The 24,223-nt window shown below is 49.2% G+C and overlaps 12 protein-coding genes and 1 non-coding gene across 14 annotated transcripts; 6 read left to right on the top strand and 7 right to left on the bottom strand.

Moving 5' to 3' along the window:
* Positions 1 to 2,288: 2,288 nt before the first annotated feature.
* On the bottom strand, positions 2,289 to 2,361 carry H257_08458. Its single transcript has one exon. It is a non-coding gene; the product is annotated as a tRNA-Ile (tRNA).
* A 233-nt stretch (positions 2,362 to 2,594) lies between these two features.
* On the top strand, positions 2,595 to 6,918 carry H257_08457 (hypothetical protein). The gene is made up of 14 exons (XM_009834327.1): positions 2,595 to 3,121; positions 3,165 to 3,272; positions 3,330 to 3,503; positions 3,558 to 3,626; positions 3,689 to 3,966; positions 4,063 to 4,355; positions 4,417 to 4,667; positions 4,720 to 4,881; positions 4,972 to 5,173; positions 5,272 to 5,439; positions 5,492 to 5,985; positions 6,040 to 6,181; positions 6,233 to 6,370; positions 6,503 to 6,918. The coding sequence occupies exons 1-14, from the start codon at positions 2,666 to 2,668 to the stop codon at positions 6,787 to 6,789; spliced, it is 3,222 nt and encodes a 1,073-aa protein (XP_009832629.1). The 5' UTR covers positions 2,595 to 2,665; the 3' UTR covers positions 6,790 to 6,918.
* A 2,053-nt stretch (positions 6,919 to 8,971) lies between these two features.
* H257_08456 (hypothetical protein) lies at positions 8,972 to 9,518 on the bottom strand. Its single transcript, XM_009834326.1, has one exon. The coding sequence runs from the start codon at positions 9,407 to 9,409 to the stop codon at positions 9,044 to 9,046; it is 366 nt and encodes a 121-aa protein (XP_009832628.1). The 5' UTR covers positions 9,410 to 9,518; the 3' UTR covers positions 8,972 to 9,043.
* A 413-nt stretch (positions 9,519 to 9,931) lies between these two features.
* Positions 9,932 to 11,003, top strand: H257_08455 (hypothetical protein). Its single transcript, XM_009834325.1, has 4 exons — positions 9,932 to 10,123; positions 10,174 to 10,375; positions 10,423 to 10,585; positions 10,637 to 11,003. Exons 1-4 carry the CDS (start codon positions 9,989 to 9,991, stop codon positions 10,821 to 10,823), a joined length of 687 nt encoding a protein of 228 aa, XP_009832627.1. The 5' UTR covers positions 9,932 to 9,988; the 3' UTR covers positions 10,824 to 11,003.
* Positions 11,004 to 11,286: 283 nt separating this feature from the next.
* Positions 11,287 to 13,011, top strand: H257_08454 (hypothetical protein). Its single transcript, XM_009834324.1, has 6 exons — positions 11,287 to 11,475; positions 11,526 to 11,654; positions 11,704 to 12,017; positions 12,067 to 12,153; positions 12,205 to 12,639; positions 12,682 to 13,011. Exons 1-6 carry the CDS (start codon positions 11,298 to 11,300, stop codon positions 12,955 to 12,957), a joined length of 1,419 nt encoding a protein of 472 aa, XP_009832626.1. The 5' UTR covers positions 11,287 to 11,297; the 3' UTR covers positions 12,958 to 13,011.
* Positions 13,012 to 13,128: 117 nt separating this feature from the next.
* H257_08453 (hypothetical protein) lies at positions 13,129 to 13,647 on the bottom strand (the record flags this gene model as incomplete). The annotated part of the gene is made up of 1 exon (XM_009834323.1): positions 13,129 to 13,647. The coding sequence occupies one exon, from the start codon at positions 13,645 to 13,647 to the stop codon at positions 13,234 to 13,236; it is 414 nt and encodes a 137-aa protein (XP_009832625.1). The 3' UTR covers positions 13,129 to 13,233.
* A 222-nt stretch (positions 13,648 to 13,869) lies between these two features.
* H257_08452 (histone H2B) lies at positions 13,870 to 14,232 on the top strand (the record flags this gene model as incomplete). Its single annotated transcript, XM_009834322.1, has 1 exon — positions 13,870 to 14,232. The coding sequence occupies one exon, from the start codon at positions 13,870 to 13,872 to the stop codon at positions 14,230 to 14,232; it is 363 nt and encodes a 120-aa protein (XP_009832624.1).
* An 87-nt stretch (positions 14,233 to 14,319) lies between these two features.
* On the bottom strand, positions 14,320 to 15,550 carry H257_08451. 2 transcript variants are annotated; one of them, XM_009834320.1, is made up of 5 exons: positions 15,235 to 15,550; positions 15,001 to 15,181; positions 14,768 to 14,938; positions 14,590 to 14,714; positions 14,320 to 14,531 (listed from the first exon to the last, which is right to left on the bottom strand). In XM_009834320.1, exons 1-5 carry the CDS (start codon positions 15,519 to 15,521, stop codon positions 14,360 to 14,362), a joined length of 936 nt encoding a protein of 311 aa, XP_009832622.1. In that variant the 5' UTR covers positions 15,522 to 15,550; the 3' UTR covers positions 14,320 to 14,359. The 2 variants fall into 2 exon arrangements, with proteins under 2 accessions (XP_009832622.1, XP_009832623.1); XM_009834321.1 differs by lacking the exon at positions 14,320 to 14,531 and having other exon boundaries at positions 14,532 to 14,714.
* Positions 15,551 to 15,710: 160 nt separating this feature from the next.
* H257_08450 (hypothetical protein) lies at positions 15,711 to 16,246 on the bottom strand. Its single transcript, XM_009834319.1, has 2 exons — positions 16,123 to 16,246; positions 15,711 to 16,058 (listed from the first exon to the last, which is right to left on the bottom strand). The coding sequence occupies exons 1-2, from the start codon at positions 16,216 to 16,218 to the stop codon at positions 15,948 to 15,950; spliced, it is 207 nt and encodes a 68-aa protein (XP_009832621.1). The 5' UTR covers positions 16,219 to 16,246; the 3' UTR covers positions 15,711 to 15,947.
* Positions 16,247 to 16,454: 208 nt separating this feature from the next.
* Positions 16,455 to 18,461, bottom strand: H257_08449 (hypothetical protein). Its single transcript, XM_009834318.1, has 13 exons — positions 18,200 to 18,461; positions 18,122 to 18,140; positions 17,915 to 18,075; positions 17,789 to 17,863; positions 17,608 to 17,739; positions 17,476 to 17,566; positions 17,347 to 17,393; positions 17,245 to 17,302; positions 17,122 to 17,177; positions 16,929 to 17,051; positions 16,760 to 16,870; positions 16,626 to 16,712; positions 16,455 to 16,571 (listed from the first exon to the last, which is right to left on the bottom strand). The coding sequence occupies exons 1-13, from the start codon at positions 18,260 to 18,262 to the stop codon at positions 16,473 to 16,475; spliced, it is 1,122 nt and encodes a 373-aa protein (XP_009832620.1). The 5' UTR covers positions 18,263 to 18,461; the 3' UTR covers positions 16,455 to 16,472.
* A 182-nt stretch (positions 18,462 to 18,643) lies between these two features.
* Positions 18,644 to 19,853, top strand: H257_08448 (hypothetical protein). Its single transcript, XM_009834317.1, has 2 exons — positions 18,644 to 18,938; positions 18,998 to 19,853. Exons 1-2 carry the CDS (start codon positions 18,741 to 18,743, stop codon positions 19,823 to 19,825), a joined length of 1,026 nt encoding a protein of 341 aa, XP_009832619.1. The 5' UTR covers positions 18,644 to 18,740; the 3' UTR covers positions 19,826 to 19,853.
* Positions 19,854 to 20,295: 442 nt separating this feature from the next.
* On the top strand, positions 20,296 to 21,241 carry H257_08447 (hypothetical protein). The gene has a single exon (XM_009834316.1). It carries the CDS (start codon positions 20,334 to 20,336, stop codon positions 21,129 to 21,131), a length of 798 nt encoding a protein of 265 aa, XP_009832618.1. The 5' UTR covers positions 20,296 to 20,333; the 3' UTR covers positions 21,132 to 21,241.
* A 492-nt stretch (positions 21,242 to 21,733) lies between these two features.
* On the bottom strand, positions 21,734 to 23,911 carry H257_08446 (hypothetical protein). Its single transcript, XM_009834315.1, has 8 exons — positions 23,399 to 23,911; positions 23,219 to 23,336; positions 23,098 to 23,166; positions 22,950 to 23,021; positions 22,783 to 22,886; positions 22,533 to 22,723; positions 22,046 to 22,235; positions 21,734 to 21,982 (listed from the first exon to the last, which is right to left on the bottom strand). The coding sequence occupies exons 1-8, from the start codon at positions 23,882 to 23,884 to the stop codon at positions 21,818 to 21,820; spliced, it is 1,395 nt and encodes a 464-aa protein (XP_009832617.1). The 5' UTR covers positions 23,885 to 23,911; the 3' UTR covers positions 21,734 to 21,817.
* Between the last annotated feature and the right edge of the window lie 312 nt (positions 23,912 to 24,223).

The following is a 24,223-nucleotide window of genomic DNA, read 5'->3' as shown; positions in this document are numbered from 1 at the left end:
TCTCGTGGAACGACCACCAAACACGTGAATGGCCCCTTCGTTCGGCTCAAAATTCGCTCCAAAGCAAGCACAGTCGCTGATCCTAAACGCAACATTATCCAGGCATTGAAGGTGGTCAACTTCGGTAAACGTCGCTGCATTTGCGGCGGCGCTACTCAACCACGCGCCGTTTTTGTACGCCAGATAGATCTACAGGTCGTCCCCGTCAAAATATTGAATAGCTACTGCGGTTGTTGTCTGCCTTGGTGTTCTCTTCCGCCAAAAGTCTCGTCAGCTCCAATATCGATGAGGAATGTACATTTGTACAACACAGTCGGCGTTTTAGAAATAGGACCTCGATGTTGTGAGTGAGAGGACATTGCAGTATATGCGAAATGCACCGTATTAGAAGAGTCGGTTCCCATTGGCCATTCTGAAATAGGTAGTCGGTGATGATTGGCTATGGGGGCATATATTCACTTTTCTGCAGACAGTGCTTCGAATACAGTACAGTCTCTAATTTCAATTGCTTTCAGTATATTAATAGACATCGGTCAGTGACTTGTCCCAAAATGCAGTCATGTTAGTATATACAGTACTAGTATAATCATCGCCTTGTATTGGAATAGTTGAAATAGTTTAAGCCACCCCAGCAGGCCTAACGTCTTGACGGTGGGCCACACACAAGCCTTGGAACCGCGCAAACGAGGTACATCCAACGAGTTTGCACTGCGTTCCCCCTCCATGGGCACGACACTTGCCTGCCGTTTGGGTCGGCGTATTGCAGCCATCGACCGTGCACTTGATGGATCCGCCGTGCCTCGAGCACTTTCCAAAACGCCTGGCAAACGAAGTGCAATTGGGCTCAGTGCACAGTGTCTTTGCAGGTGGAGGTCTCGGTCGATTTGGTCGGTTCTGTCGAGGTTGTGGGAGTGCAATGGAATCAGCTGGGACTGACGTCCCTAACGTTTTGGGTGGAATGTCTCGGCTATGCATAAGGCAGGCTCCCATCGTTTTGGCGAAGTGCGTACAGCCTTGGACGACGCAACGTCGGAGCTCCATGTCGTGTTGGGATGGCAAATCTAAAAGTGAACGGTTGCGACCCCTCGTGTAACCGCCAGAATTGTCTCCAAGGTCGCCAGACAACTATGTTTAGCAGAAAGTGAACGTGGCCATTGGCCCACTGTGTTACAAGTGATATATTACGTCTGCTTCGTTCGGGTACTGTAGTAATGTAGTGCCCCTGATAGCGCTTTCATGCAAACTCATTCCACGAACGACAACTATATTGTATGCTCTAGTGTCCTTTGGATTTGGTAGATGAAGTATGGTTGCACAGGTCAGTCTTTTTGTGACAATGGTGGGCAAGACATATTTCCCGAACAAGTCGAAACAAACAACCTAACACTGTAACGTTTACGTGGTAACTGTAGATAAGAAAATGATAGATTTCGCTTGGCTAACTACAGTATCCAACGCCATGCCGTACACATTTTAGCCTTGGGTGTGAATACTAGTATATGGTATATGCCATCCCAGCAGGTCTAACATCATGACGGTGGGCCCCACCGTGCAAACGAAGCGATTTTTGCACTGCGTTCTTCCCCCTTCATGGGCGCGACACTTGGCTGCTGATTCACTTTCCAAAACGCCTGGCCAACGAAGTGCAATTGGGCTCAATGCACAGGGACTTTACAGGTGAAGATCTCGAGGTTGTGTCGAAGGAAACATGGTTGATGTCGGGGGGACTTTGGGCGCTGCTGCCAACTGTGAAGGATGCACACTTCCATCGTTTTGGCGAAGCGCGTGCAGCCAGTGGTTTAGCTGGATTGGCATCCCAGTAGAATGGCATATGTTGTAACCGATGTCGGAATATCCGTCAATGGTCGTGACGGTTTCGTAGTGATTTGAAGGTCGAGTATGTAGTTGAAATTCTTACCGTTTGAATTAAACACAACGGTGGAACTTGTCCAGATCACTGGTAAACAAACTGTCAAGAGACAAGTCGATTTCGCAAAAAAATGAACGTCAATTGGATTATGAGTGATCAGGTATGAGTGATCAGGTACATCAGTATACGCATATATATGGGGCATCTTAGTTAACAGTAAATATAGGCAGGATATATACCAGTATACTCCACGTCCACTACTGGTACCTGTAATGAATATCATCACCAGGAGTACCGGTAGATCATGAATTGTGTTAGCCAAAAGTGATCAAATTTAACAAATCTGAAGGAAGCTTACTCGTAACGTTATTTATAGTACAAACAATTAAACTTTAAAAAAATAAAATGGAAAAAAAGGTGCTCCAGGGGGGGTTCGAACCCTCGACCTGTGGCTCATAAGACCACCGCTCTACCTACTGAGCTACAGGAGCTTCCACGTTTTAGGTATATTAATACCGTATAAATATAACTCTACCAATCCCAAATAGTGACCTTGTACCGTGCATCATCTCAACTGTCATACATCATCACATAGCATACCACGCGTTGGCCGATATCGCATTGGCCTACACCATGTTAAAGTAGTATACTATGAGCAATCGACAGGAATTGGTGTGTGTGGTATGCGCTGGAGATATTTTGCGCATGAATGTGCTATTCTTGGGCGTGAATACTAAATTATCGTAACAACTACCCCAAAGGCGGTTTCACGGGGCGGACGGACGTTGTAGCGCCATGGACGCCGACTTGCACATGAAGATGAGCAAAAAGATCGCCCAGCTGACCAAGGTGATCTTCCACCTAAACACGAAAAACGAGGACGCAGCCATGGAGCTGCAGGCGACGGTGTACAGCCACCGCAAGGAAAACGATATGCTAGCCAAGGAAGCCGCCTCGAAAATGGGCCAGCTCAAGGACGCCTTGGACAAGCGCGAGGCGCAGCTAAAGGCGATGGACAACGTCAAGAAGGTCAAGGAAAGGCACCAACTGGACAAGGCGGAGCGCCTGGACGAGTTCAAACGATACAAAGAAGAGGTCAAAGCCCACCAGTTGCGCGTGGAAGGGCAGTTCCAGGTCGAGATGGAGACATTGGCGAGCGAGTTAAGGAAGGCGCGGGGGGCGTTCCACGAGCGCGTGGCGGAATTAAAAGCCGCGCTGGACGCTGTGCAAGCCAAGGCCGCGAACGGACACGTACGAGTAACAATCGATTTCGGTGGAATTAACGCAGGAATAGACCGATTTAGCCACGATGCGGGCCAAACACACTAATGAAATCGCGGACATGGTGACCCACTCCAACAAAAAGTACAACGACATGCTCACGTCTCAACTGAACCAACAAGTATCGTGATTAATTGGACAAATTGGTTGTTTAATACGGACATGTACGTTGATTTAGGACCAACTAAAGGCGGAACATGGGGCCAAATTAGCCGCGTTGGAGAAAGCCCACCAGTTCCAGCTGCAGCAAATTGCAGAAAAAGCAGACATCGACGCCAAGTTAGCGGTAAAACGGCGCGAATTAGAGTGTAATTCGTCGGCCGACTCGATGAAAAACGACATGGTGGCCAAGGTAACTAAACGCACCCTTCTAATAAAATCACCTTGCCCACACTTTAAATCGTAGATGGAGCGCTTATTAAGCGAAATCGAAACCCTCCGGACCAACGAAACGCAATTGCGAAGCGACAAACTGGTAGGATTAATCATACCTTAAAATAAGGCTCTCCATGTACTTAGTTTCGGTAACTCGAGTAGGAATTGCAACACCAGATCACGTCAGTCCGCGCATCATTCCAGCAAGTCGAGATGGACTTTCACAACGAAAAGCGCACGGCGTTCACTATGCAGCAGAACGCGAACGCAACTTTAGCGGATGCCAAGGCCAACTTAACTGAACGTCAGCATCAGGTGACGCTGTTGGAAGCCGAGCTGGTCAAAATACGCAGCCAGGCGGAGGCTGTCGATTTGGAGCGGAGACAGCTGCAGAAATCCGTCGACAAATTGCAGTCCGAGACCCAGTCCACGTCGTCCAAGTGGGTTGACATTGAAATATATATATATATATATGTGTGTGTTAGCGTTGGCCTGTATAAAACGAGGCGTAGAAAATCGATATATATATATTGTAGTTTGTCGGAAAAGGAAAAGCACTGGGGGGCCACGATCAAGGCGTTGGAAGCCGACGTCGAGTCGACCAAGCAGCAACTCAAGGACAAAGCCGCGGAAGTGCAGAAATTGCATAGTTTGGTGAAATCGATGGACGCGCAACATACAAAGTCCGAGGACGAAGTCAAGATGCAGTTGCTAGCGGCACAGAAAAAGTGCAAAGAGTTGCAGAGCAACGTCGCAGCTAACGCGCTAAGGGAAGCCTCGTTGCTCCAGCAACTCGAAGCATGTCAAAACGACTTGAAGCAAATGCAAGGTATGTACGTCGATTGGTGGGAATTTATGAAGCAAATTATTTCGTACTTTGACGTTTTTAGACGAGAAAACGTCGCTCCGAGGCGAATTCCATGCGACTGAAGGCAAATTACACTCGACGATCGCGCTCCTTCAAGACGAAATACGCGTGCTAAAACAACACCAAGGCGAGTTAATTCGTCAGCATGACAACGCTATACAGCAGCTCCAGTCGTCGGCCCAGTCCATGTCCCAAGCTCAAAAGGCAGACATGGAGAGCCAAGTGCAAGAGCTGAGGGCGCAGCTCGACCGGTTAACCAAGCAACTCGCAGATGTAAAATGTGATCGAAATGCTATATAGCATTTACTAATGTTGGTGATTTTAGGCACAAGAGGCATTGAGTACAAGCCAGCATGTGCACGCGCAAGTTCTAGAGCAACTAAAGGCATCGCTCGCCGAATGTAACGCGTTACAAAATCAACTAAAGCAAGCCGAAGTTGCCGGGCAAAAGGATCGAAAAGACTGGCGCAAACAACTCGCCGCTCTGGTACACACAATAAATATATATATAATGTTGATCCAACGGTAGTGAAATATATATATCGTCCAAACGGATGAATTAACGTTTATTTTGCAGGAATTAGACAAAGACAAGGCGGCGAAACAGGCCAAGAAGGACAAAACCGCCATGGACAAGCTCGAGAATGACCTCCAAGCTGCCAAACACAAGGCAGAATTGAATGGTCGCAGTCACTTGGAGGTGGTCGCCGCCTTAAAGCATGACCACGACGTGCAAATTCAGGCACTGAACGATTCGATGGCTCAGTCAATTCAAGAAGGTAGAGTTATTTTACGGCTAAACCAACGGTTTTGAACACTAAAGCGATGACCTTATGACTAAAACAACGCTTTACAACTCTAAAAACGATGTCTGTAGCTGTTCAAAAGGCAGAAGCGTTGATGCAATTACATGTGGACGAACAGCGGGCGTTCTTGTTTTCGATGCACAAGACCGAACTCACTGACATGCAAGCCCAAATCGACCTGAAAACACTGAAAATTCACGACATTCAAGTCGAATTTGACAGTGCATTGCGCGCCCAGGGTAAGAACTAGTCGAAAGATCATGTATTTAGCATACTGACTTATAACCATAGTCGAGTCACACGCAGCAACTTGCGCAGCAATGGACCTAGAACGACAAGCATCTGAAAACAAATGGCAGGAAACTAGTCAAGACGTGCAGAAAAATCACGAAGATGTGTTGCGCCAGATTTTAGCGACCCACGAAGCTGAATTAGCAGCGACGAAGCATGAATTAACCCTCCAATTCAACGCCGCCAAGAGCCAACTCATGGCGGAAAAGGATCAACTCGTCGCCACACATGCGCAGGACGTGACCAAATTGAACCAAGTTCGAAAAATCGATTTGGAGGCCGCCGCGACCGAATTAAGTCGTAAACTGGCCGAATTACGCGATAAAATGGACAAAGAGCAACGTCTGGCGACCGCGACGCTCACGGCGCAGCATGCCCAAGTGGTCTCGACGTTTGAAAACACGGTGGAGAGCTGCAACGCCACGATTGCCAGGCACGTGGGGTCGATTCTTGGGCTTGAACGCGACAAGAAGGCGCTTCAGCAGACTATTTCCGTACGAATAACGTGTTGTTCAATCACTTTATCTTCTTATTTCACGTATTTGTAGCAAAACGAGATCGAGCTGGTCCAAAAGGAACTCTATTGGCAGCGCGAGAAGGACCAGGCGTTGGAATTGGCTCGAAAGCACCACAAAGTCGAGGTGGAGCAGACGATTGAAGTGCATTTGCATGAGACTCAAGCGCTAAACAGTAATCCAAGCCTCTATTTCTGTCAAATTATCTAATGTGGCAACACATTAGACCAATTCGAGAAGACCAGGGCGTTGCTACAAGACCAGCTCCAGCAACTGGTAGGCAAGATTCGAGAATGGGAGCAAGTATATGCCCGCCGGGATAGCCGCCTCGAAGACCTGAATCGAATTGCCGACCTGGAACAAGGTACAAAATAGTCGATAAAACGGTTCATGTATTAATATTCATTTAACATTTGTTTTTAACCATGAATCATTTATCCATTTAAAATTTGTTTTCTAAAACGGTTAATTATTTGTTTTTGATATATATCGGTAGATGTGGCGGATAAAGATGCCCTCGTGCAGCAAACAGTGGACGAGATGGCGTATATCAAGCGGGAACTGCTAAATCGAGAAGACACGTACAATAAAACGTTTGGAAGGAGCCCCAACGTCGGCGTTCTGCAAGTGCTCAAGCCAGCGCCGCCAAATTTGAAAATGCGAAAGACCAAGACTGGCGGCGTCAACAACAATGTGACTAGTAGTACTACTAGTAGTACTAGGCCTCTGCCTCCCATTGGAGTCAACCAACAGCAGCAGCAAACACCCAGCTATCGAGAGTGAAAAACACGGGGCTACAGTAACGTCGAGCTATCATCATGTACTAGTACTACGTAGTATTAATAGTACAGTACTTACTATTAATAGTGCTGTACTCGCGATCTACAGTGTGGTTGTAGCACCTATTATGACAACTATATCAGATTCGTTTCATAAGTGTTAACATACTACTCCGTATTGAGCATTTTTACTGGAGATGCTCTAAGAGCGCCTTCACTTCCAGGGCCGTCGAGGCGAAATGTTTCCTCCCTAGGTCCCTGTTCACTGAGTTCTGCGCTACTGTACTTATGGTTCCTACTGTAGGGATCTTAACACAATACCATTGGCAATCTGAAGTTGCTTATTTCGGATTGGTTAAGAAACATTTCGATATTAGCCAATCAACTGGCTTTCATACCAAATTGGGTAAAGTATATATGTGGTTTTGCCCAATGCGGAGGAACTGGGTATAGTTTGTACAAGCTTAAATTGGAACAAATAGATTCGAGCAAAATGACTCACAAGTCCAAATTTGGGTGAAATGCACAATACGACACCAGGTGCTGTCTGTACCCTCCCTCACTCTGTCATCATCTGAAGGTAAAAGTTAAATGGGGTAAAAAATACTTCGAAGTACGTACCCTTGGTCCTTTTACCTTTTATCTTACCCCTTTACCTGTTAAAAGGCAAATTACCCGGTATAAAGGGGTAAACACCTCGTTGATTAATCTATACGGTACACTTGACTGTATACTGAGTACTGTAAAAGAGCTTGATTTACTGAATGTATTGTGGGTTCTACTCGAGATTTCCATGCGCGATTCGTTCAATCGATCATCCTTGAATCAACCTAAACCTCTGTAATGGCATCATTTATAGATACAAAGAGGTTCTACACGAACCTTACCACGTGCAATCCGAGCGAAGCAACCGTGGACGTCACCACAACTGATGCGTTCAAGGCTGCTACGCCACATCACACTCAAGTAGAGAGAAATCGCATGCGCGTCTCCCCATTACCCCAAGCACAAACATCAAGCACATGTGTACTGTACTACCTCATGTCACATCTCTGTTCATAGACTTCAACCTACTAGCCTATTCTAATGTTACGTGTGAACCTTGCTCTAGACCTTTACAAGATGCTTGCGTGAGAGCCCGAGACTGTATTAGACACTTTGGCGGAGTAAAAACGTTGGCATAGTACGCATGCTGCCGTGTTGCCACCACTCCGGATCGTATTATGCTGTGAGACCATTCACATTCCCAATTGTCATTGCGATACTCGATTCATATGGTACAGTAAGCTTAGGCAATACAGGAAATATATTAATATACCCTGATGATTAATTCAGTATACCCGTGTAGCGTATACTAGTATAGTTTTAGACAGCCTTTTAGTTTTAGACACTCCAAAACGTTATTGAATATAGAGTATAAAGGTGTTCTCCAGTTCCTCCCCCCCATAATCCCTCTTATAATACATATTACCTCCATTGCCTAATAGTCTACGTAGTATTAATTTCAACGCACCTAACTTTTTATAATAAACCACTCCTAATATTTGAACTTGCGACGATTTCCCATTATCCGAAATCTCAGAGTACGGCCCGGGACTGTCTAAAACTATAAACGCTATACGGTATATTCGTGATATCAAGGAAGGTGGAGTTTTCGAGGTGCAAAGAGTCATCTTATGTTAAATGTTGAATTCCATGCATATAGCGATGCAAAGCTTTGTCGATGCCCCCCTGGCCGGGGGATCGCCCGCCATCATGTGCAGAGTACAGCAAAGGTCCACGCAGACATCGATGGTACTGTACTGCACTTTCGTACGGATAGTCTAGCTAATATCCGGTAGAGGGTAGTACAGGGTAATTAATTACCCGGGTAACCGGGTATTTTGGTGGGGCTTACCTTTACCATACAGCTGTCTGTTGACACAAATGCTTATTGTCAAATCGGTTCGTAATTGGAAGTAGAATCGAATAGACTTGGCAAATCGATTTGAGAATGAACTAGCCAATCAAAATCCATTCTACCCCCCCCTTTACAAGATTTCTGAATGGGTCAGCAAATCAATACGTTTTCTAACTCTCCCTTGATCTCACAGTACTATAGTGAATACAAGATATATTGCCAAGTTCTTTTAAAACCGGTTTCACTTTTGGACGGATACAGTCCAAATTTGCAAGAGAACGACAATACCGTATCCATTGTTTTGTACTACCTTTACCCTGTACCAGAGGGTAAATGGGAACTAATTACCGAACGAGGCCTAAATTATCTCCTGGCTGGTTGGCATATTGGATTTCGACCCAATCGCGCCATGCGTGTTGTTTCGTGTACGCTGTTCATGGCTGCGCTGTTTGTGGCGGTGTGCGCCACCGCGTCTGACTCCCATGCATCCCGCCGCTTGGACAGGTGGAACAATGGACAAGAAGGCATGATCCAGCGAGACGTCGTCCCAGACGAGTCGGACGATGCCCAGTTCACCGACGACGATGACGAAGATGCCGTCGAAACCGTTCAATCGGAGGAATCTGTAGACGCTGTCCAAGCTCAAGCGTCCAGAATCAAGGACGATGACGACGATTTTGACGATGATGACGATTTTGACGATTTTGACGATCATGACGATCATGACGATGATGACGACCACGACGATGACGACGATGATGTGGTTAGAGACTTTTAGCAAACGTATAGTTTGATCAAACTCCCGAAATTAACAAGTACGTTCGAATCGTGAACTGGGTTGTGTGATCAATTTAGTGCTTGAGAGGGCGGGTTCTTCGCCACTACCGGCACGGTTCTTGTGTGAGTGGACGGACCCATGTGAATGCATCCCCTGGAAGTAGTAACTTTTGAAGTGAGCACAATCATTTGGTGACATTTCACTTGCGTGATATTATATTCCGACACGAATAAGAAAGCGTCGAACACTCAGTCCTTTGGGCTCGCCATGCTGGGGTTCAGTACATTTGAACCAGAGGCCTAATACAATACTTCGAAGTAATACATTACTATGTGTAGGGAGTACCAGTACAGCATACGTACAGGTACTGTAAGAGAAAAAATAATCGTAAAAAAACATATTTTCGGGTATTTTCGTTGCAAATAGACCTCCTTGCGAATTGGTTATTTCGTTTTATTCGTTTTTCTCTTTTATCCGGATGGAAGAACTAATTGTTGGATTGGATTTTGAGCGGTTGTGACGAGTATGAGCGGAGTCCGCGTGTATGTGGGCGGCATCCCGAAGACCGCCGTGAACAAGGACGTTGAGGAAGCATTCGAACGCTTCGGCAAGATCGATAACGTGTGGATCGCTCGGAATCCACCTGGGTTCGCCTTTGTGGTGCGTCGGAAGAAACCTACCTCTCGTCATGACATGTGCATATGTATCAGGACTTTGAGGACCCTCGCGACGCAGACGATGCCATCAAGGATATGGACGGGAAAGAAGTCATGGGAGAGCGTGTCCGTGTGCAATTAGCCCGCGGCGGGATTCGCAAAGGTGGCAAGGACGACCGCGGTGGCAGCTCTCGCGACGACAGACGCCGAAGTAGCGACAGAGACCGTTCTCCTCGACGCAACGACTCTTATGAGCGTATGGTGCATTCCCATGCCATATCTCCGTGCTGATCTTTCTCCCAGGTCGTGATCGCGATCGCTCTCCGCCGCGTCGCGAACCTGCTCGATCGGCGTCGTATAAAGTCCGCATCACCGGCCTCTCCCGAAGGGTGGACTGGCGCGACGTCAAGTCCTTCGTGCACAAAGTGGGCGACGTGACCTTTTGCGACATGGACGGCGACGACGCGTGCGTGACTCTTCCATGATGGTGGTATCTTCATGACGATGATCCTCGTAGGGTTGTCGAGTTGGCGACCCAGCGGGACCTGGACGACGTCGTGCGCAAACTCGATGACACGGAGTTCGAAGGGCGCCGCATCCGCATCCGACCTGTCGGTTCGTCCTCTAAACGATCTCGATCGCCGTCACGGTCGCGCCGCCGCCGCTATTCGTCGTCGCGCTCCCCCGTGCGCCAGCACTCGTAAATGGTTAAGTTCCCATCAGACTGCTTTCTTGACGGCTTGTTGTACCTATCCAAGCTACGTTCGTGTTGGAACTCAGCACCTTCTAACGTTCCACGCCTCTATCATTGCCACTTCTTCGCCATTAATCTGCTTCGATCTGTATCCAAGGCACTGCACCACATAAGCAGGGATTACCTCTATAGCGTTCGTTCTTTGTCGATTACAGTAGCCATCTGCGACGTGGTTGCATGTACGATTAGATATAGGCGACAGAGTACGCAAACTAACGGACATGCAGTCACCAGAGAAGCCACCCAATGTTGCATTCTGCATGCTGCTTGATGAAATATCGGTAGAGCGGCGCCAAACATGTTCACACTGTTGAAATGTCCTCCTTTGACCGCTTTCGTACAGTATTACTTCGAAGTACTGTCCTAGTTAACACTAATTTCGGTCGATTGATCGAACGGTTACAGATTCGAAACGGGAAGGCCCATGCAATCGCCGATCCGAGTGCGGCGCATCCGCATGACGTCAGCGGCCACGGAGGAAGATGTGGTGCCGACGCAACAGCCAGAAGCGCATCCATTACTTCGTCTGCCACTGGAGCACCTTCCTTGGTCGCTGGTCCCGAGCCGCAACAAGTATGCGCATCGGCCGAGGTTGCGGCAAGGTACTGTGTGTCCATTATGAACCAGAAACTTCACTTTAGCGTGCAATTAGGGTCGGCAGGGGGGATCCTTGATGGTATCTTGTTCCTCTTTGGTGGGTTCGAAGACACCGGCCATCGATCCAACAACCTTGTGCAGTACGACATGCGAACGCACACGTGGAGTGACGTCGACGTCTACGGTACGTGAGACAACAAGTCGACATATTCGTCCTCATCCAAGTTCATTAGGCAAGATTCCGCCGCCTCGATATGGGCATGCATGTGCGCTGTACGAGCACGAGATGTGGTGTTTTGGCGGCCAAGGTCCTGAGGAAGGTCTTAACCAAAAGAACATCATGGGAGACCTCAACATCCTCGACCTGCGGACGCGGGAATGGCGGCGCGGGGTGGTGTCCTGCGCGGGAGTCAATGGTCGCGTGAACTTTCTTCCGCTGCCTCGCCGCGGCCACTCGATCGTTATCCATGATCATTCGCTGTATTTGTATGGCGGATCTGGCCCCGACCGAATGTATGGAAAGGACGCGTACTTTGGCGACCTCCAGGTGCGTGTTTAGTCACTTTTCAAACATATCATCATGCTTGATGGATCAGCGGCTCGACTTGAAGGCCATGTGCTGGCATGAGCCGACGATGACAGGCGCGGTTCCTGATCCCCGCGCCCAGCATGCCGCCATCATGGTTCGCATGATCATCGGCACACTCGTCGAGAATGATGACATCGTTCCGTAGGTCCATGATACGATGGTGGTGTTTGGCGGGCAATCTTCGGCGAAGAAGCACACTATGATGGAACAGCTTCGACAACGGCCATCCAAATCCCTGAAAGAGATCGCCGTGGACCGCAAGTGCCTCAAGATCGAGTTCTCGCCACCGGACACAGGGTTTGCGTCCAATACAGTGCACGTTCTCGACGTCCATCGACATCATTGGACTATTCCAGCGCTGGCAGGGACGGCGCCGTCCGCGCGATACGGGCATGTCCTCACGGGGCATCCGCAGAATCCCCTCGTGCTGTTTTGCTTTGGGGGAGTGACTGCCACAGGAGGGTACAACGACGCTGCCGTTCATTGCTTGGACTTGGAACTGCAACGGTGGTCCACGGTGACTGCGCTGGAGCCCATTCCACCGCGCACTCGTCATGCCATGTTCGCGTGGGAGTCGCAGGTACCACGAGCATGCCATGAAGCTTGGGCTGATGCAATGTAGATGATGATCTTTGGGGGATGTGGTCGCGATGGACTCTGTGTCGGCAATGTGTACACGATCCAACTCCCAGCGGTGCCACCACCATCGACCACCGCATCCTCTCATTCGGACGTTCTAATAACCCCCGCTTCCATCCCACAGCCGCCGCCCTCTCGACCGCATACTATAGGCAGTAGTAGTACCAAGTCTAGTACTACTAGTCGGTCGTTGGGGGTGAGTATTAGTCCCATCAAGCTGAAGAAGTTGGATAAGGCGTGGACGTCCGTTGGGCTGTAGTTGTTTAAGTTGATGTACAAAACTCTTTGGCAAGTCAAAATATTACTCTCAGTGCATATTCTGGATCCATGTCATAGAAGCCATACTTCAGGACGCCCTATTATTGTATCGAGAATGTCCACGGTGATGGTGTCGACAACAACTTGGTATGGACAAGGTCCAACGTGTGATCAAAGAAGGAAGTGAGTGGACGCATTTCTCGAGATGAGGGTGGCTTTGAAAAAAGCCAGGGAATGTATGCCGGTCGATTGACACGACAGGGGGAAGAGTGCACACTTAAGCAGACTTCTTGTCGGCCTTGGTAGCCTTGCCTTCCGAAGCGGACTTCTTGGGCAACAAGATGTTGTGGATGTTGGGCAACACACCGCCCGACGCGATGGTCACATCGCCCAACAACTTGTTCAATTCTTCGTCGTTGCGGACGGCCAATTGGATGTGGCGGGGGATGATGCGGGACTTCTTGTTGTCGCGAGCGGCGTTACCGGCAAGTTCCAAGATTTCGGCGCACAGATATTCCAACACGGCGGCGAGGTACACGGGGGCGCCGCCACCGATACGTTGAGAGAAGCGGCCCTTCTTCAAGAAACGGGCGACACGACCGACGGGGAATTGAAGGCCGGCCTTCGAGGAGCGGGACGAGGACTTGCCCTTCTTGCCGCGACCACCAGTAGCTTTACCCTTGCCAGACATTGTTGTTGTTCTTGTTTGCAAATTGAAAAATGAACCGACTAAAAAAGGTGGGAAACCATTCCACCAATCAAAACACAACATGAAATATTCCGCGAATCAAATTGCTTTATTTCGATTTAGCCAATGAAATGAGAGTATTTCGCGCCACGAGTGAGCGGGGAATTTGGGTTGGCTCCAACCCGCTCATTTTTGAATTTCCATTCTCATCACCACTCCATCATCATGGCCAAGACTCCTTCCAAGAAATCCGCCAAGGCCCCCAAGAAGGCCGGGGAAGGCAAGGGCAAGGGCAAGCGCGTCAAGCGCGTGGAATCGTACTCCACCTACATCTACAAGGTGTTAAAGCAAGTGCACCCTGAAACTGGTATCTCCAAGCGCGGCATGTCCATCATGAACTCCTTCATCAACGACATCTTCGAGCGCATCGCTTCCGAAGCCGGCAAGTTGAGCCGCTACAACAAGAAGTCCACCTTGTCGTCTCGCGAAATCCAAACCGCCGTGCGCCTCATGCTCCCTGGCGAATTGGCCAAGCATGCCGTGTCGGAAGGCACGAAGGCTGTGACCAAGTTCACGTCGTCGGCTTAAGTGTTGCATCCCTCGGGCAATGACAGGTCACAACCAAGACACCATTGCACGCCCTCCCCTTTATTTGGTGTTTATCAACACCACCCATTCCAACAGAAATCCTTATCGTCCTTATGAATCTGTCTGTCTACTCGAGGAGCGTCTTTGACAGTTTGTAGGGTACCACGAGATGCTTGATGAAGTTGCGCGATTCGGTGTATCGCACGTTCTCGTCCATCACATCAGTATCCAAGCCCAAGCGCCATGCAATGTCCCGACGCGATGGATCTTCGTACAGCTTTTCCAATTCCGCGACAAATCTATGGGAACAAGTCATCTTCTCTTTAGTGAACCATGATGCTGCAATGAACAATGTACTCGTCTCCATCTTGATGGGTTTGGAAGATGCCATATTTGACCAAACGCTCCTTGCGCGCCAAGGTCAAACGCGCCATCTCACGCAAGTCGTACTCTGGATGGTACTGCACTCCCCAGAACTCCCCCTAGCAAGTTTCCCAAGAGTATTTAGGCAGTGCACAATGCTTCCTCGTCGTACCTTCAAGTGGCGCACTGCAACTGCCTGCACCGACGTGAATGCATTCCCGCAAAGCACAACTCCACCTGGACGTAGGTGCGTGATCTCGTCGTAATGACTCGTGAATGCATCAAACACAGACGGTTTCCCATCAAACATGGGATGCCCGCGTCCTTCCGGCGTCAAGGAAATCTAGGATGCACACCATCGTCGTCATGGAGTCTTGGTGAATAAAGGACGATATTGCTTGCTACCTTCCTCGCCAACCCCATCTCACGGCCTCGAGGGTTCTTGGACACGACGCCGCCTGCCGCCACGACGGCGATCTGCGCCGCCCAGCAGCTCCCGTACTGCGGAACTCCATGTGCGTAACATTGTTTTGCAAGCTCCAATTGTCGTGTGACGCGAATGTCGGCAGAGTCAAGCACTGTCAAGCTAGTGCCGCCAAAGTCAGTAAACACGTCCACAGAAGGTACGTAATGAAGTACCTGCACCCCGTCCAGGCTACGGCGTCGTAGTTGCGAAGATCGGGAGTATCAAAGGGACCGTCGGATGGGAAGAGCACGTCGAACGACGTCGGAAGGCCGTCCGCACTCGTCGAGAGCATACGCTTGTATAGGTCAGACGCAATGCTGACACCGCTCTTGGTTAACTCCAACCGACCCTCTGGGGAGTACCCATCTACGATGAGGAATCGAAGCGCATTTGCCGAGGAAGCGATCCCGCGGACGGACAATGGGCGGCCGCCATGGCGCGCTACGACTTTGCTCCACATGCTGTTGAGACGTGAAACGGTCAGAGAATTTATGTATCTTGTCTTGCCACCAAAATATTTTCGGGGCGGAAGAACTCCGGATATGATTGCTTATCCGGATCATGAAATCTCACAGCATCGAAACAACGTATGCACATGAAAGGATGAATTGTAGGACCACAGTAATGCAAACATGGAGATGTTGACACCGTAGCCCCATAAGCAAGATGCCATTCAAGATATGATGGACGTTGTCAGAAGACTGAGTAGCTTCAGTACTGTAGTGGTACAGCCCTTATGACCGATATGCTCGTGTATTACTTCCTAGCTTGAGCTAGCTCGTGGAAATGTGCGCAGAGCGGGTGGCATGCGTTGGTTTAGTGTCCAGCACATATCGAGCAAAGGTTGTGGATACATGATATTACGAGGGTTCGTCTGTCGTGGAGCTTACAGTCCAAATTGAGACGATCGAAGGACTTCCAGGACCGCTGACCCCACTACGAGAAAGAATAGAAAGCCTAAGAGCACAGGGCCAACTTTGTATCCGTCGTGAGAGATCTACACAGGTTCAACGGATGAGGACGACACCATGATCAGGAAGGTATGAAGGGTAAACACATACCCTTGTGCTGGAGGGGACGAGGCCGCGCTTGGTGATGTTGCTCGAGTGCTTCTCGTTGCGAAGGCGGAGCTTAGCCGGCGTCGACGGGTTGGTCATGATGCTGGCGATGACACGTGGATCAAAATGTGAAATGTGGCGTGGAAAGGGAAACGTCCGGATAATCGAACAAGATCGGTTGAAACGTCTCGTACAGTATCGAACACAACAACTAAACGCTACATTCTTAATTAGTGTGAGTGTAGAAATATGCCCTGTAAAGCAATCAAACCTTCACAATTCCGCCTCACCATATTTAATGTATGACACACTAATTAGATGTTTGTTTACTACGTGTTCAAAACAACACCATGTTACATCCTCGGGGTGTCAACACATCCCAACCTGTGCACGGCGGCAATGGCTTCTCGCTTCCTCTCTAGGACGTACATGTCCTGAAGCTTAGGCAGGATCTACCCTCGTCTCCTTCGTCATACTCGTGCACCCTGTCCATGAAGGTACCGTACCTCGACATACGCTTGCCTCACTTCGGAAATGACTTGGCCGTTGTGAACCACAGACTCCTTCAAGCGAGTCAGCGTGCCCACTTCGCCCTACGCAACTCCATCACCCCCACATGTCGTTGGTGTGTGTTCCCTACCGCGATGTTCATCACTTGCTTGGACGTCCTGGACTGCGCTTCGTTCAGCAACCCAAACGCGTCCTTGATGCGTTCGAAATGGCGCTTGTTGTCCATACGGAAGTCTTGCCACTAACCACCATCCGCCATGATGATCCACATCCCCGTCGGCAATCAACATGACTCGAACCTCTTTTCTCGACCGCTCCGCCTCCATTTCGATCGTCTTTTGCTTGACCTTCCATGCACTCTCCAACTCTTCCTGCATGTGCTTCATCATGTGTGCATGATCATGCACTTGATTCCCCAAGGCCTAATCCATCCACCCTTCCTCATATACTATATTCCATCATCTATATATATATATATATATATATACATACTTGCACGGTATTTTGCATGGACTTGGCAAAATTTTCCAATTGCCCGACCTGTACCTCTACAAAGAATATAATAATTTCGTGAAATAATAGTATATATACTAGTATTCACGAAATATATATTACGGTGTTGGTGCAGCACTTGATCAGTCCGGTGCGTTCGCTCTGCTGCCGCCGCTTTCCACTGCATTACTAGTTAATCGGACCAACTAAAGCGAGCAGCTGTACCAATTCCACGTCCTTGGCTAGTTTCGAGACTAGTACCTCTTGTTGCACTAAGTATTGAGTAGTAATAGTAGTAGTAGTTAGTATGGCTTTAGTAGTTGGTATCATTAGTAGGTAGACAAGCCGCCGTACTGAAATGTGATGCCAGGAGTTGCAACTGCTCAAAGCCTTTCAGGAGGGCATCAAACAGGTGCTGGTTGCTCCAAATCTGCCGCTCTTGGTACTATCGGTGGCTTTAGTACTACTAGAATCAACATCTAGTACACATCGTTGGTCGCTTAAGAGCCGCAGCACATCCCCCAAGTCTGTCATCATGCGACGGGAAGGCGGAGTGCCACCAATGTCGTCGGATGGCTCGGGAGGGTTCACTTGGAAGGACCGCTCGGTGAATCGAGTCTATCCTTGGTGTGACCGGAGCTAACATGTATGGAGATGGGTACTGTACCTCGCCCAAGAAGAACGTGTCCTTGCGCAGCCGCTTCTGCAGGCAAATATGACCCAGGAGGAAGTCTTTGAATGCCTGCATATGAAAAGGATATCGGGAGGAATCACTTGATGGAAGGAGATGTACATGAGAGGGGACGCCGCATTTGGCTGCCGATGCTAGAATGGAGACGGTTGTATCTGGCAGGTACAGAAAATGCTTAGTGCGGGTCGGAACCGATACGATCGTCAGCTTCAAGCGATGGTCGCCCGTGCCGTCCGTGAAGTAGACAGGGAACGTTCTTCCATCTACACCATCATGACTGTTCAGCTTTGCGTGATATCAGCTGACGACCTCGCAGACTCACCCACGCCTAGGACGTACGGCTCCGTGGTCACCACGAAATGTAACCGTCGATCAACAATATGTCACCACGACGGTGAGATATTGCGTTGGTTTGATTTTCCAAGTGTCCAGCAATCCCTCTGCCTCCATCGTTCCCAGCACCGCAACGTTGTCGAGTCAGCTCCTTCCCTTGATGCTGCTTTATCACTTGCGCACCCATCACCATTGGATGTGGACAGTTGAGACCAGTGACTTGTACTTGCGCGTATGCTGTACCCGAGTTTCCACTGTGTACAGGCTGTCGCTGACCAGATTCCTCCTTGACGTTAGGATTCCTGTGTGCGACTCTCCATCGCCGTGTGTGCCTTGTTGCAGACCTATCACCTCAGGCGCATTCGACTGCTACCTTTTATAACTTGTCTACCACTTCACACGCTCTGAACACTCATATTCGCCAAGCCGCCACGCTATTGCCTCGCCCCTACATACATCGACAACTCTCTCTGGTCTTCCAGTTCCACTTGAATATACATACACCCATGCCAAGTACGTACGTAGAGACAGCCACACCGAGTTTTCTCATTCGTATCGCCACTCACAACACATCGGCCACGCTGGCTCCAGTACCATGTGCGCTCGTTCTTGTCAATCAGCTTGTCTCATGCGGCACATGCACTTCGTGAACGAGGAAGATCTCGCTGGGGACGTCGACGTCCTTGATGGAATTCCCGTGGATGCTTGGAAACCAGACCCGAAATGCGACCGGTGCAACGCCTGCGTCAAGAAATTTCGGCTGTTTTACCGTCGAAGGCACCACTGCCGCGTGGTCTGTGTTGTTGATGATATAGCAAATAGAGGAATACTCGCTGATTCTCCTTGTGCTAGTGTGGTGAACTCTACTGCTCAGAGTGCCTGCAACTGCGCTACGTGCGTGTGCCGTGGCTTGGCGTGGCTCTTACCTTGGTTTGCATGTGGTGCGACCAAAAGGCTACGACTTCCCACCGCCTTAAGTCTTCATGTCTTCGACCTCTTCCGCCGCCATCCTCCCTAGGCATATCTTCACTCGAAGGCCAAAATCCGTTGCCTTCGAAAACCCAATGTAGCACACATGGTTTGCATATTGGCCTCAGCCGCTCGACAACACAACGACCACTACCAGCGGCCATCTCCTCTCCAGCCATCCCCCCCAGTCTCATGTCGACGCGATCCGTTGCCCACATGCTGCCACGTCACCACCGGTCTACCACAGCTCAGCTCGATCGTAGTCTGAACGTGCTCTGTTCAACCATGCACTGCGCTTACGGCGCCATCGTCATAACCGCTGGTTCGTCGTTCAAAGTGCTGACACAGCACGGACGGTCTGTGGTGACCACATCTGCGTTTTCATTTGAAGAGTTCTTGATCGAAAATGCAACTACAGTGACACGACCTTGGTGCTGGAATGCTACGGCGGACTTTCTCTTCTGCGGCATCGCGCCACTACTGGACAAGGCCACCACCGCCATCGCCGGGTATGTCGTGGTGCTGGGTCGCCAGCCCCGAAACCCCGCCATCTTAGACGCACTCCGGCGCATATTGCACCAACATGCCTTGCAAATCACGGACCAGCTCAATCAGCCGCCCGAACTGTCGAGGAAACTCATCTCTCTACGGGCAGGATGTAGCAACCAGGCGGCTATCTCGCCGTTATGGGGGGGGCAGTGGATATGTTAACGAGAATGAACAAGACACTAACCTGCAACTCACTTTGTCGGACGGATGCAAAATAGAAAGACGACATCGTAGTGTTATACTAGTACTTCTACATGACGTTCGTACCCGATAGTTTCCTGTTGCACGTCTGTTTTTGGAGATACATGTAGTGTAGTACCATCCATCATACTCCTTCATATTGCAGCTTCCACTATAGATAGGCACCTAAAGTTATACAGTTAAGTAGCCTAATAAACTGACAGAGTTCCAATAGGCAGCTTGGAATATACGTACTACCATAACGTTATATATATCAGTTCGTGCAACCACTCCGTCTTGTGCTTGAATCTCCTGGGAATGCTCTTACACATCTCTGCTGCATCTCGTCAGTGTGGGGTTGGCACGGTTTCAATTCTCCCTTGTCGGTTGCGTTCTTCTCGTATCTATAAATAGCCTCTCTTTCCATGGCACCCGTCCACCATTTGGGCATTGTTAAACTACCCTCGCGCTTGCGGATACTTATATATATATGTCCATGCGATCCGCCACGCTGCTCGCTTTGACCAGTATGGCGGCGGCGGTGGCCACTGATTCGCAGGGGTGTGCGACCAACTTTAGCCAGTGCAATGGCCAGAACTGGCCCCACGGTGTATGCTGTGTTGACCCGTCCTTTACCTGCCAACAAGTGACGCAGCACCTGTCCCTGTGCGCCCCCAAACAACCCCCTGCCGTTCGGGTCCCATGGTACGGCCAGTGCGGGGGGTTGGCGTGGCGGGGGCCCGTCGAATGCGTCGACGGATCGTCATGCCTACTCGTCAACGATTACTACAGCCACTGCTTTCCCCAGACGGCGCGTCCTAGTACTACTGCTAGTACTACTACTACTAGTACCCCCACGCAAACCACGGCGACTACAACAGCGTCCCCAGTGATCGACGATAGCCCCACCGACTGCGACGATGACAATACCGTCCGGGATGGATCATCGGATTCATTCCAAAACGAAGACGGGCTTCTGACCAACTTAACCCCCGACGAAATCAACGCCCTCAACAACGCCACGTATTTAGACGCGAGTTTCTTGGGGCCATATGCCCAATGCGGGGGGCTCCACTGGGCAGGCCAGACGGTGTGCGTGCAAGGGTTTTACTGCCGATCTCAAGATGACTACTTCTCGCAGTGCGTTCCAATCCCAGACCTCCCCGGCGTCCCCACCTACGGTCAGTGCGGCGGCAAGTACTGGACCGGCCCCACCGAGTGCCAAGTGGGCACAAAATGCATAGTCGACTCGGAATGGTATGCGCAATGCCTCCCCACGGCGTACTAAGTTTGCCCACCATATACAGTACCAATGTCTATAAAGCATGCATGCATTTCCTTCTTGTATTCGAGTAACAGTGACACTGTTCAAATGTGCACACCACATTGTGAAACAGCAATTGAAAGTTGTTTGGTTGGCATTTGTACTCGAATTTTTCCATGAAAGGAAGCTGATGTGTCCAAAATGGTTGCCCACAACTCATGCAAACACAGCCATTGGGGCCTTACTACATAAGCTGATTGCTCACAATGTCGTCCATAGTGACTGTTAATGTATTAAACGTTATACAATATACTTGGCATTTATTACTTCGCAAAATCACTGTACAGTAGGTATTTCATGCCAGCAGAAGATATATATATATACAAGGCACGAGCGATGAGTGATGTCTCTCCTCACTATCACCGATCGCTTTTCTTCGTTTTGCCTTGATAACGTTATACACGTATCATCGTACTCACATCTTGGCCATTACTACTACAGTACACTATGCAGTTCCGACTCGGTATTTCTGCCAACATTACAGTCGCACCGGTGGGGATTAATCGTTGTTCACATCTCCGGGCAGTGTACTAACTACATGCAGCACGAATTCTATGCAATCAGACCTTCCCCGCATATACTACTATATTGCAGCCGATATGAGAAATATAAGCCCAATACTCTACTCACATTTCTATGTGATTCTTTTTTTAATCCCGCGTGACACGTGGCTTCTTGGCGTTGGTGCGTCGAGGCAGCACTTTCAGGTCGGCCAAGTGGGCGGGGGCGGGCGTCGCCTCCACTTTGATCCCCGAGAGGAGGTACCCACTGCCTGCACTCATCGTCATCTCGGGGTGCGTTCGTCCCGGTAAAATCTATCCAAGCATATTTAAAATAATATTTCTTTCGTCTACAAAAAGAATAATATTTTTTTCGACCTGGTACTCGCGCGTCCACGTGTCGTTTAGTTGCAAATTTATGATGGAATCCATCCGTTGCAGGGCGTCAAAGGCACTTGTGAGGGGCTCCAGGTACTCGCAGTACACGACAAACGGTCGGGATAGACCGAGGTTGGGCAGCAGCTGCAGCAGCATTGCCAGCGGGTCGTAGTGGCTTACAATCACCAAACTAGAGGCATAATATATATATTTCAATCGCACACAACAAAAAGTGTCATACAATGAATATGCATTAAAAAATCTCTTTCATACAATAATATATATAGAAAACAGAAAAACTTGATTTCGTAAACCATTAATATATCAAGAAATAAATTTATTCCATATTGAACACGAGTTGCACCAATAGCGTCCGATTCAGATGCATGTTTCAACAACAAAAAAAAAGCAGGAAAAAAGCGGAAAAGTGGAAAAAAAGCGGAGAAAAAGTGAAAAAAAGGCGGAAAAAAGCGGGAAAAATACAAACCTGTCGGACGGCGTGCGCAACAAGGTGCGGATGTCAGTGGGCGACTTTTTCGGCTTGGCTTGGCGCTGTTTGAGTTTGCGCAGTTCTTTTTTTTGGAGATATTTTTTTTGCTCCTCGTCCGTGTACATCGACACTTGAGCCGCCACTTCGGCCTTGCGCGCGTCGATTTCGTCGGGCGTGGAGCGGGCAACCTGATTTAAAACGCGTTTAAAATGTGAATAATATATTTAAAAAGGGTTTGAAACTATACCTCGTACGCAGTCGACTCGGTCGCGACCAGCGTTGCTTCGTCTTGGTCCAGTTGACCAATGTAATGGAACGGAAAGTAGACGATGCTGTCGTTCACTTGTTGGTCTAGAAGCGAAAATAGATGAATATATATATATATATATATATAGAAATAGAATAGATGCATACCGAAATTGAATCGCCGAACTGTATCCACTGATGCTTGCTGGCCTTCGTACCCGGCCAGCAAATGGCCACGGCCTATACAAATATCCACATACAATTAAGAACATGTCACTACGGTGGGTCACTATTTTCGTCCAGTGTAATTACATACCCAACATACGCTCGGCAATGGCACCGGTGATGAGCCCCATACACGTCTCGACCAGCAACACTTGGGCACCTATCAACCATCCAATTATTTTAAATCCATTTTAAATCCTTTTAAAACGCACCTGCATATATGTTGCCGTAGCTGAGAATTTGGCCAATGATGTCGTAGCGAAGGTTGAGGATCTTGGCCGGTTGGCGCGAGTGGTACACGTCGCAGAGGGCAATTGCCGTGCAGCGAACCTACGAATTACATGGCCAAATGAGCAATAAACACGGTAAAAAGATCTCAATAGAAAGCAAACCATTTGGATGCGCGGCATGTACTTTTGCTGCTTCTTCTTGAGGTACTTTTGCTTGGAAAACTCGGTCTTGGTGTCCCATGTGTCTGAATTCTCGACGAGCTTCGCGATGAGCGCCGACCCGTTGACGCCCTGCGCCCTCAGCGCCGCGATCTCGTGGTTGCTGAGCTTCTGCGAGTCGTTCGTGTCCGTGTAGCTGCGGTTGTCGTTGGTGGGCACTTCGAAGTCGCCCACTTCCGGCGCCACAGGGTCGGGGAACAGCCCGCCTTCCACTGGCACGAGGGTCTTGTCCTGCTCTTCGAAGATCGTGCCGAATGGAAACCCTTCCACGCACTTGACCGACACTTGCGACTTGCCGATGCGAATGACCATCCTGGGCAGGATCTCTTGGAAGAACACGCGGTCGTCGCTCGTGTAGCACACCACCGTGTCGCCTTCTCGGATCACATCCACCGAGGTGCTGCTGCTGCTGGTGCTGTTGTCCACCATGGTGCTGATGTTACCAAACCCACCAACCGTCACGAATCCACGTCAACCAATCACACGCCGGTATATCCGAAATGTCCGGAAAGCAACCGAATGATTGACAGTGAAATGCGTACTATACCTTTTCCCGATCAAAATGCCACTTTATTCCAATCAATGTGGCGATAAAAAATATAAAACGTTTGAAACGCAAAGGATGGTTACAAAGAAACTGCACATTTCCATTACAATGTGGTTTTATTCCAATCAATGTGGTGCAAAGTCACATTCCATAGGACATATCCTCGAATCGAAGCGCCTTCTCGACATTGCGCTGACAAAACATAGCCTCCCGAATAACCA

This window comes from Aphanomyces astaci (assembly GCF_000520075.1).
Source record: "Aphanomyces astaci strain APO3 unplaced genomic scaffold supercont1.19, whole genome shotgun sequence".
NCBI classification, from domain to species: domain Eukaryota; phylum Oomycota; class Saprolegniomycetes; order Saprolegniales; family Verrucalvaceae; genus Aphanomyces; species Aphanomyces astaci.
Note: the sequence above shows the minus strand (reverse complement) of the source record. Positions and strands in the feature narration are given on the sequence as shown.

Excerpts from the sequence above, each read along its gene's own strand:
- H257_08456 (XM_009834326.1), bottom strand. The coding sequence starts at position 9,409 with ATGATCGTCATGATCGTCAAAATCGTCAAAATCGTCATCATCGTCAAA.
- H257_08457 (XM_009834327.1), top strand. The coding sequence starts at position 2,666 with ATGGACGCCGACTTGCACATGAAGATGAGCAAAAAGATCGCCCAGCTG. Across the intron at positions 3,967-4,062 it reads ACCCAGTCCACGTCGTCCAA|TTTGTCGGAAAAGGAAAAGC; the intron begins GTGGGTTGACAT and ends TATATATTGTAG. Across the intron at positions 5,174-5,271 it reads GGCTCAGTCAATTCAAGAAG|CTGTTCAAAAGGCAGAAGCG; the intron begins GTAGAGTTATTT and ends CGATGTCTGTAG.
- H257_08447 (XM_009834316.1), top strand. The coding sequence starts at position 20,334 with ATGTCCATGCGATCCGCCACGCTGCTCGCTTTGACCAGTATGGCGGCG.
- H257_08450 (XM_009834319.1), bottom strand. The coding sequence starts at position 16,218 with ATGACCAACCCGTCGACGCCGGCTAAGCTCCGCCTTCGCAACGAGAAG. Across the intron at positions 16,059-16,122 it reads TCGTCCCCTCCAGCACAAGG|ATCTCTCACGACGGATACAA; the intron begins GTATGTGTTTAC and ends GAACCTGTGTAG.
- H257_08451 (XM_009834320.1), bottom strand. The coding sequence starts at position 15,521 with ATGTGGAGCAAAGTCGTAGCGCGCCATGGCGGCCGCCCATTGTCCGTC. Across the intron at positions 14,939-15,000 it reads AGATGGGGTTGGCGAGGAAG|ATTTCCTTGACGCCGGAAGG; the intron begins GTAGCAAGCAAT and ends TGTGCATCCTAG. Across the intron at positions 14,532-14,589 it reads ACCCATCAAGATGGAGACGA|ATTTGTCGCGGAATTGGAAA; the intron begins GTACATTGTTCA and ends TTGTTCCCATAG.
- H257_08446 (XM_009834315.1), bottom strand. The coding sequence starts at position 23,884 with ATGGTGGACAACAGCACCAGCAGCAGCAGCACCTCGGTGGATGTGATC. Across the intron at positions 22,236-22,532 it reads TTGCGCACGCCGTCCGACAG|TTTGGTGATTGTAAGCCACT; the intron begins GTTTGTATTTTT and ends TTATGCCTCTAG. Across the intron at positions 21,983-22,045 it reads CGTGGACGCGCGAGTACCAG|ATTTTACCGGGACGAACGCA; the intron begins GTCGAAAAAAAT and ends ATGCTTGGATAG.
- H257_08449 (XM_009834318.1), bottom strand. The coding sequence starts at position 18,262 with ATGGAGGCAGAGGGATTGCTGGACACTTGGAAAATCAAACCAACGCAA. Across the intron at positions 17,864-17,914 it reads AATGCGGCGTCCCCTCTCAT|GCATTCAAAGACTTCCTCCT; the intron begins GTACATCTCCTT and ends TTTCATATGCAG. Across the intron at positions 17,178-17,244 it reads TCAAGTGCTGCACCAACACC|AGGTACAGGTCGGGCAATTG; the intron begins GTAATATATATT and ends TATTCTTTGTAG.
- H257_08455 (XM_009834325.1), top strand. The coding sequence starts at position 9,989 with ATGAGCGGAGTCCGCGTGTATGTGGGCGGCATCCCGAAGACCGCCGTG. Across the intron at positions 10,124-10,173 it reads CACCTGGGTTCGCCTTTGTG|GACTTTGAGGACCCTCGCGA; the intron begins GTGCGTCGGAAG and ends CATATGTATCAG. Across the intron at positions 10,376-10,422 it reads ACGCAACGACTCTTATGAGC|GTCGTGATCGCGATCGCTCT; the intron begins GTATGGTGCATT and ends TCTTTCTCCCAG.
- H257_08448 (XM_009834317.1), top strand. The coding sequence starts at position 18,741 with ATGTGCGCTCGTTCTTGTCAATCAGCTTGTCTCATGCGGCACATGCAC. Across the intron at positions 18,939-18,997 it reads GAAGGCACCACTGCCGCGTG|TGTGGTGAACTCTACTGCTC; the intron begins GTCTGTGTTGTT and ends TCCTTGTGCTAG.
- H257_08454 (XM_009834324.1), top strand. The coding sequence starts at position 11,298 with ATGCAATCGCCGATCCGAGTGCGGCGCATCCGCATGACGTCAGCGGCC. Across the intron at positions 11,655-11,703 it reads GAGTGACGTCGACGTCTACG|GCAAGATTCCGCCGCCTCGA; the intron begins GTACGTGAGACA and ends CAAGTTCATTAG. Across the intron at positions 12,154-12,204 it reads CCCAGCATGCCGCCATCATG|GTCCATGATACGATGGTGGT; the intron begins GTTCGCATGATC and ends ATCGTTCCGTAG.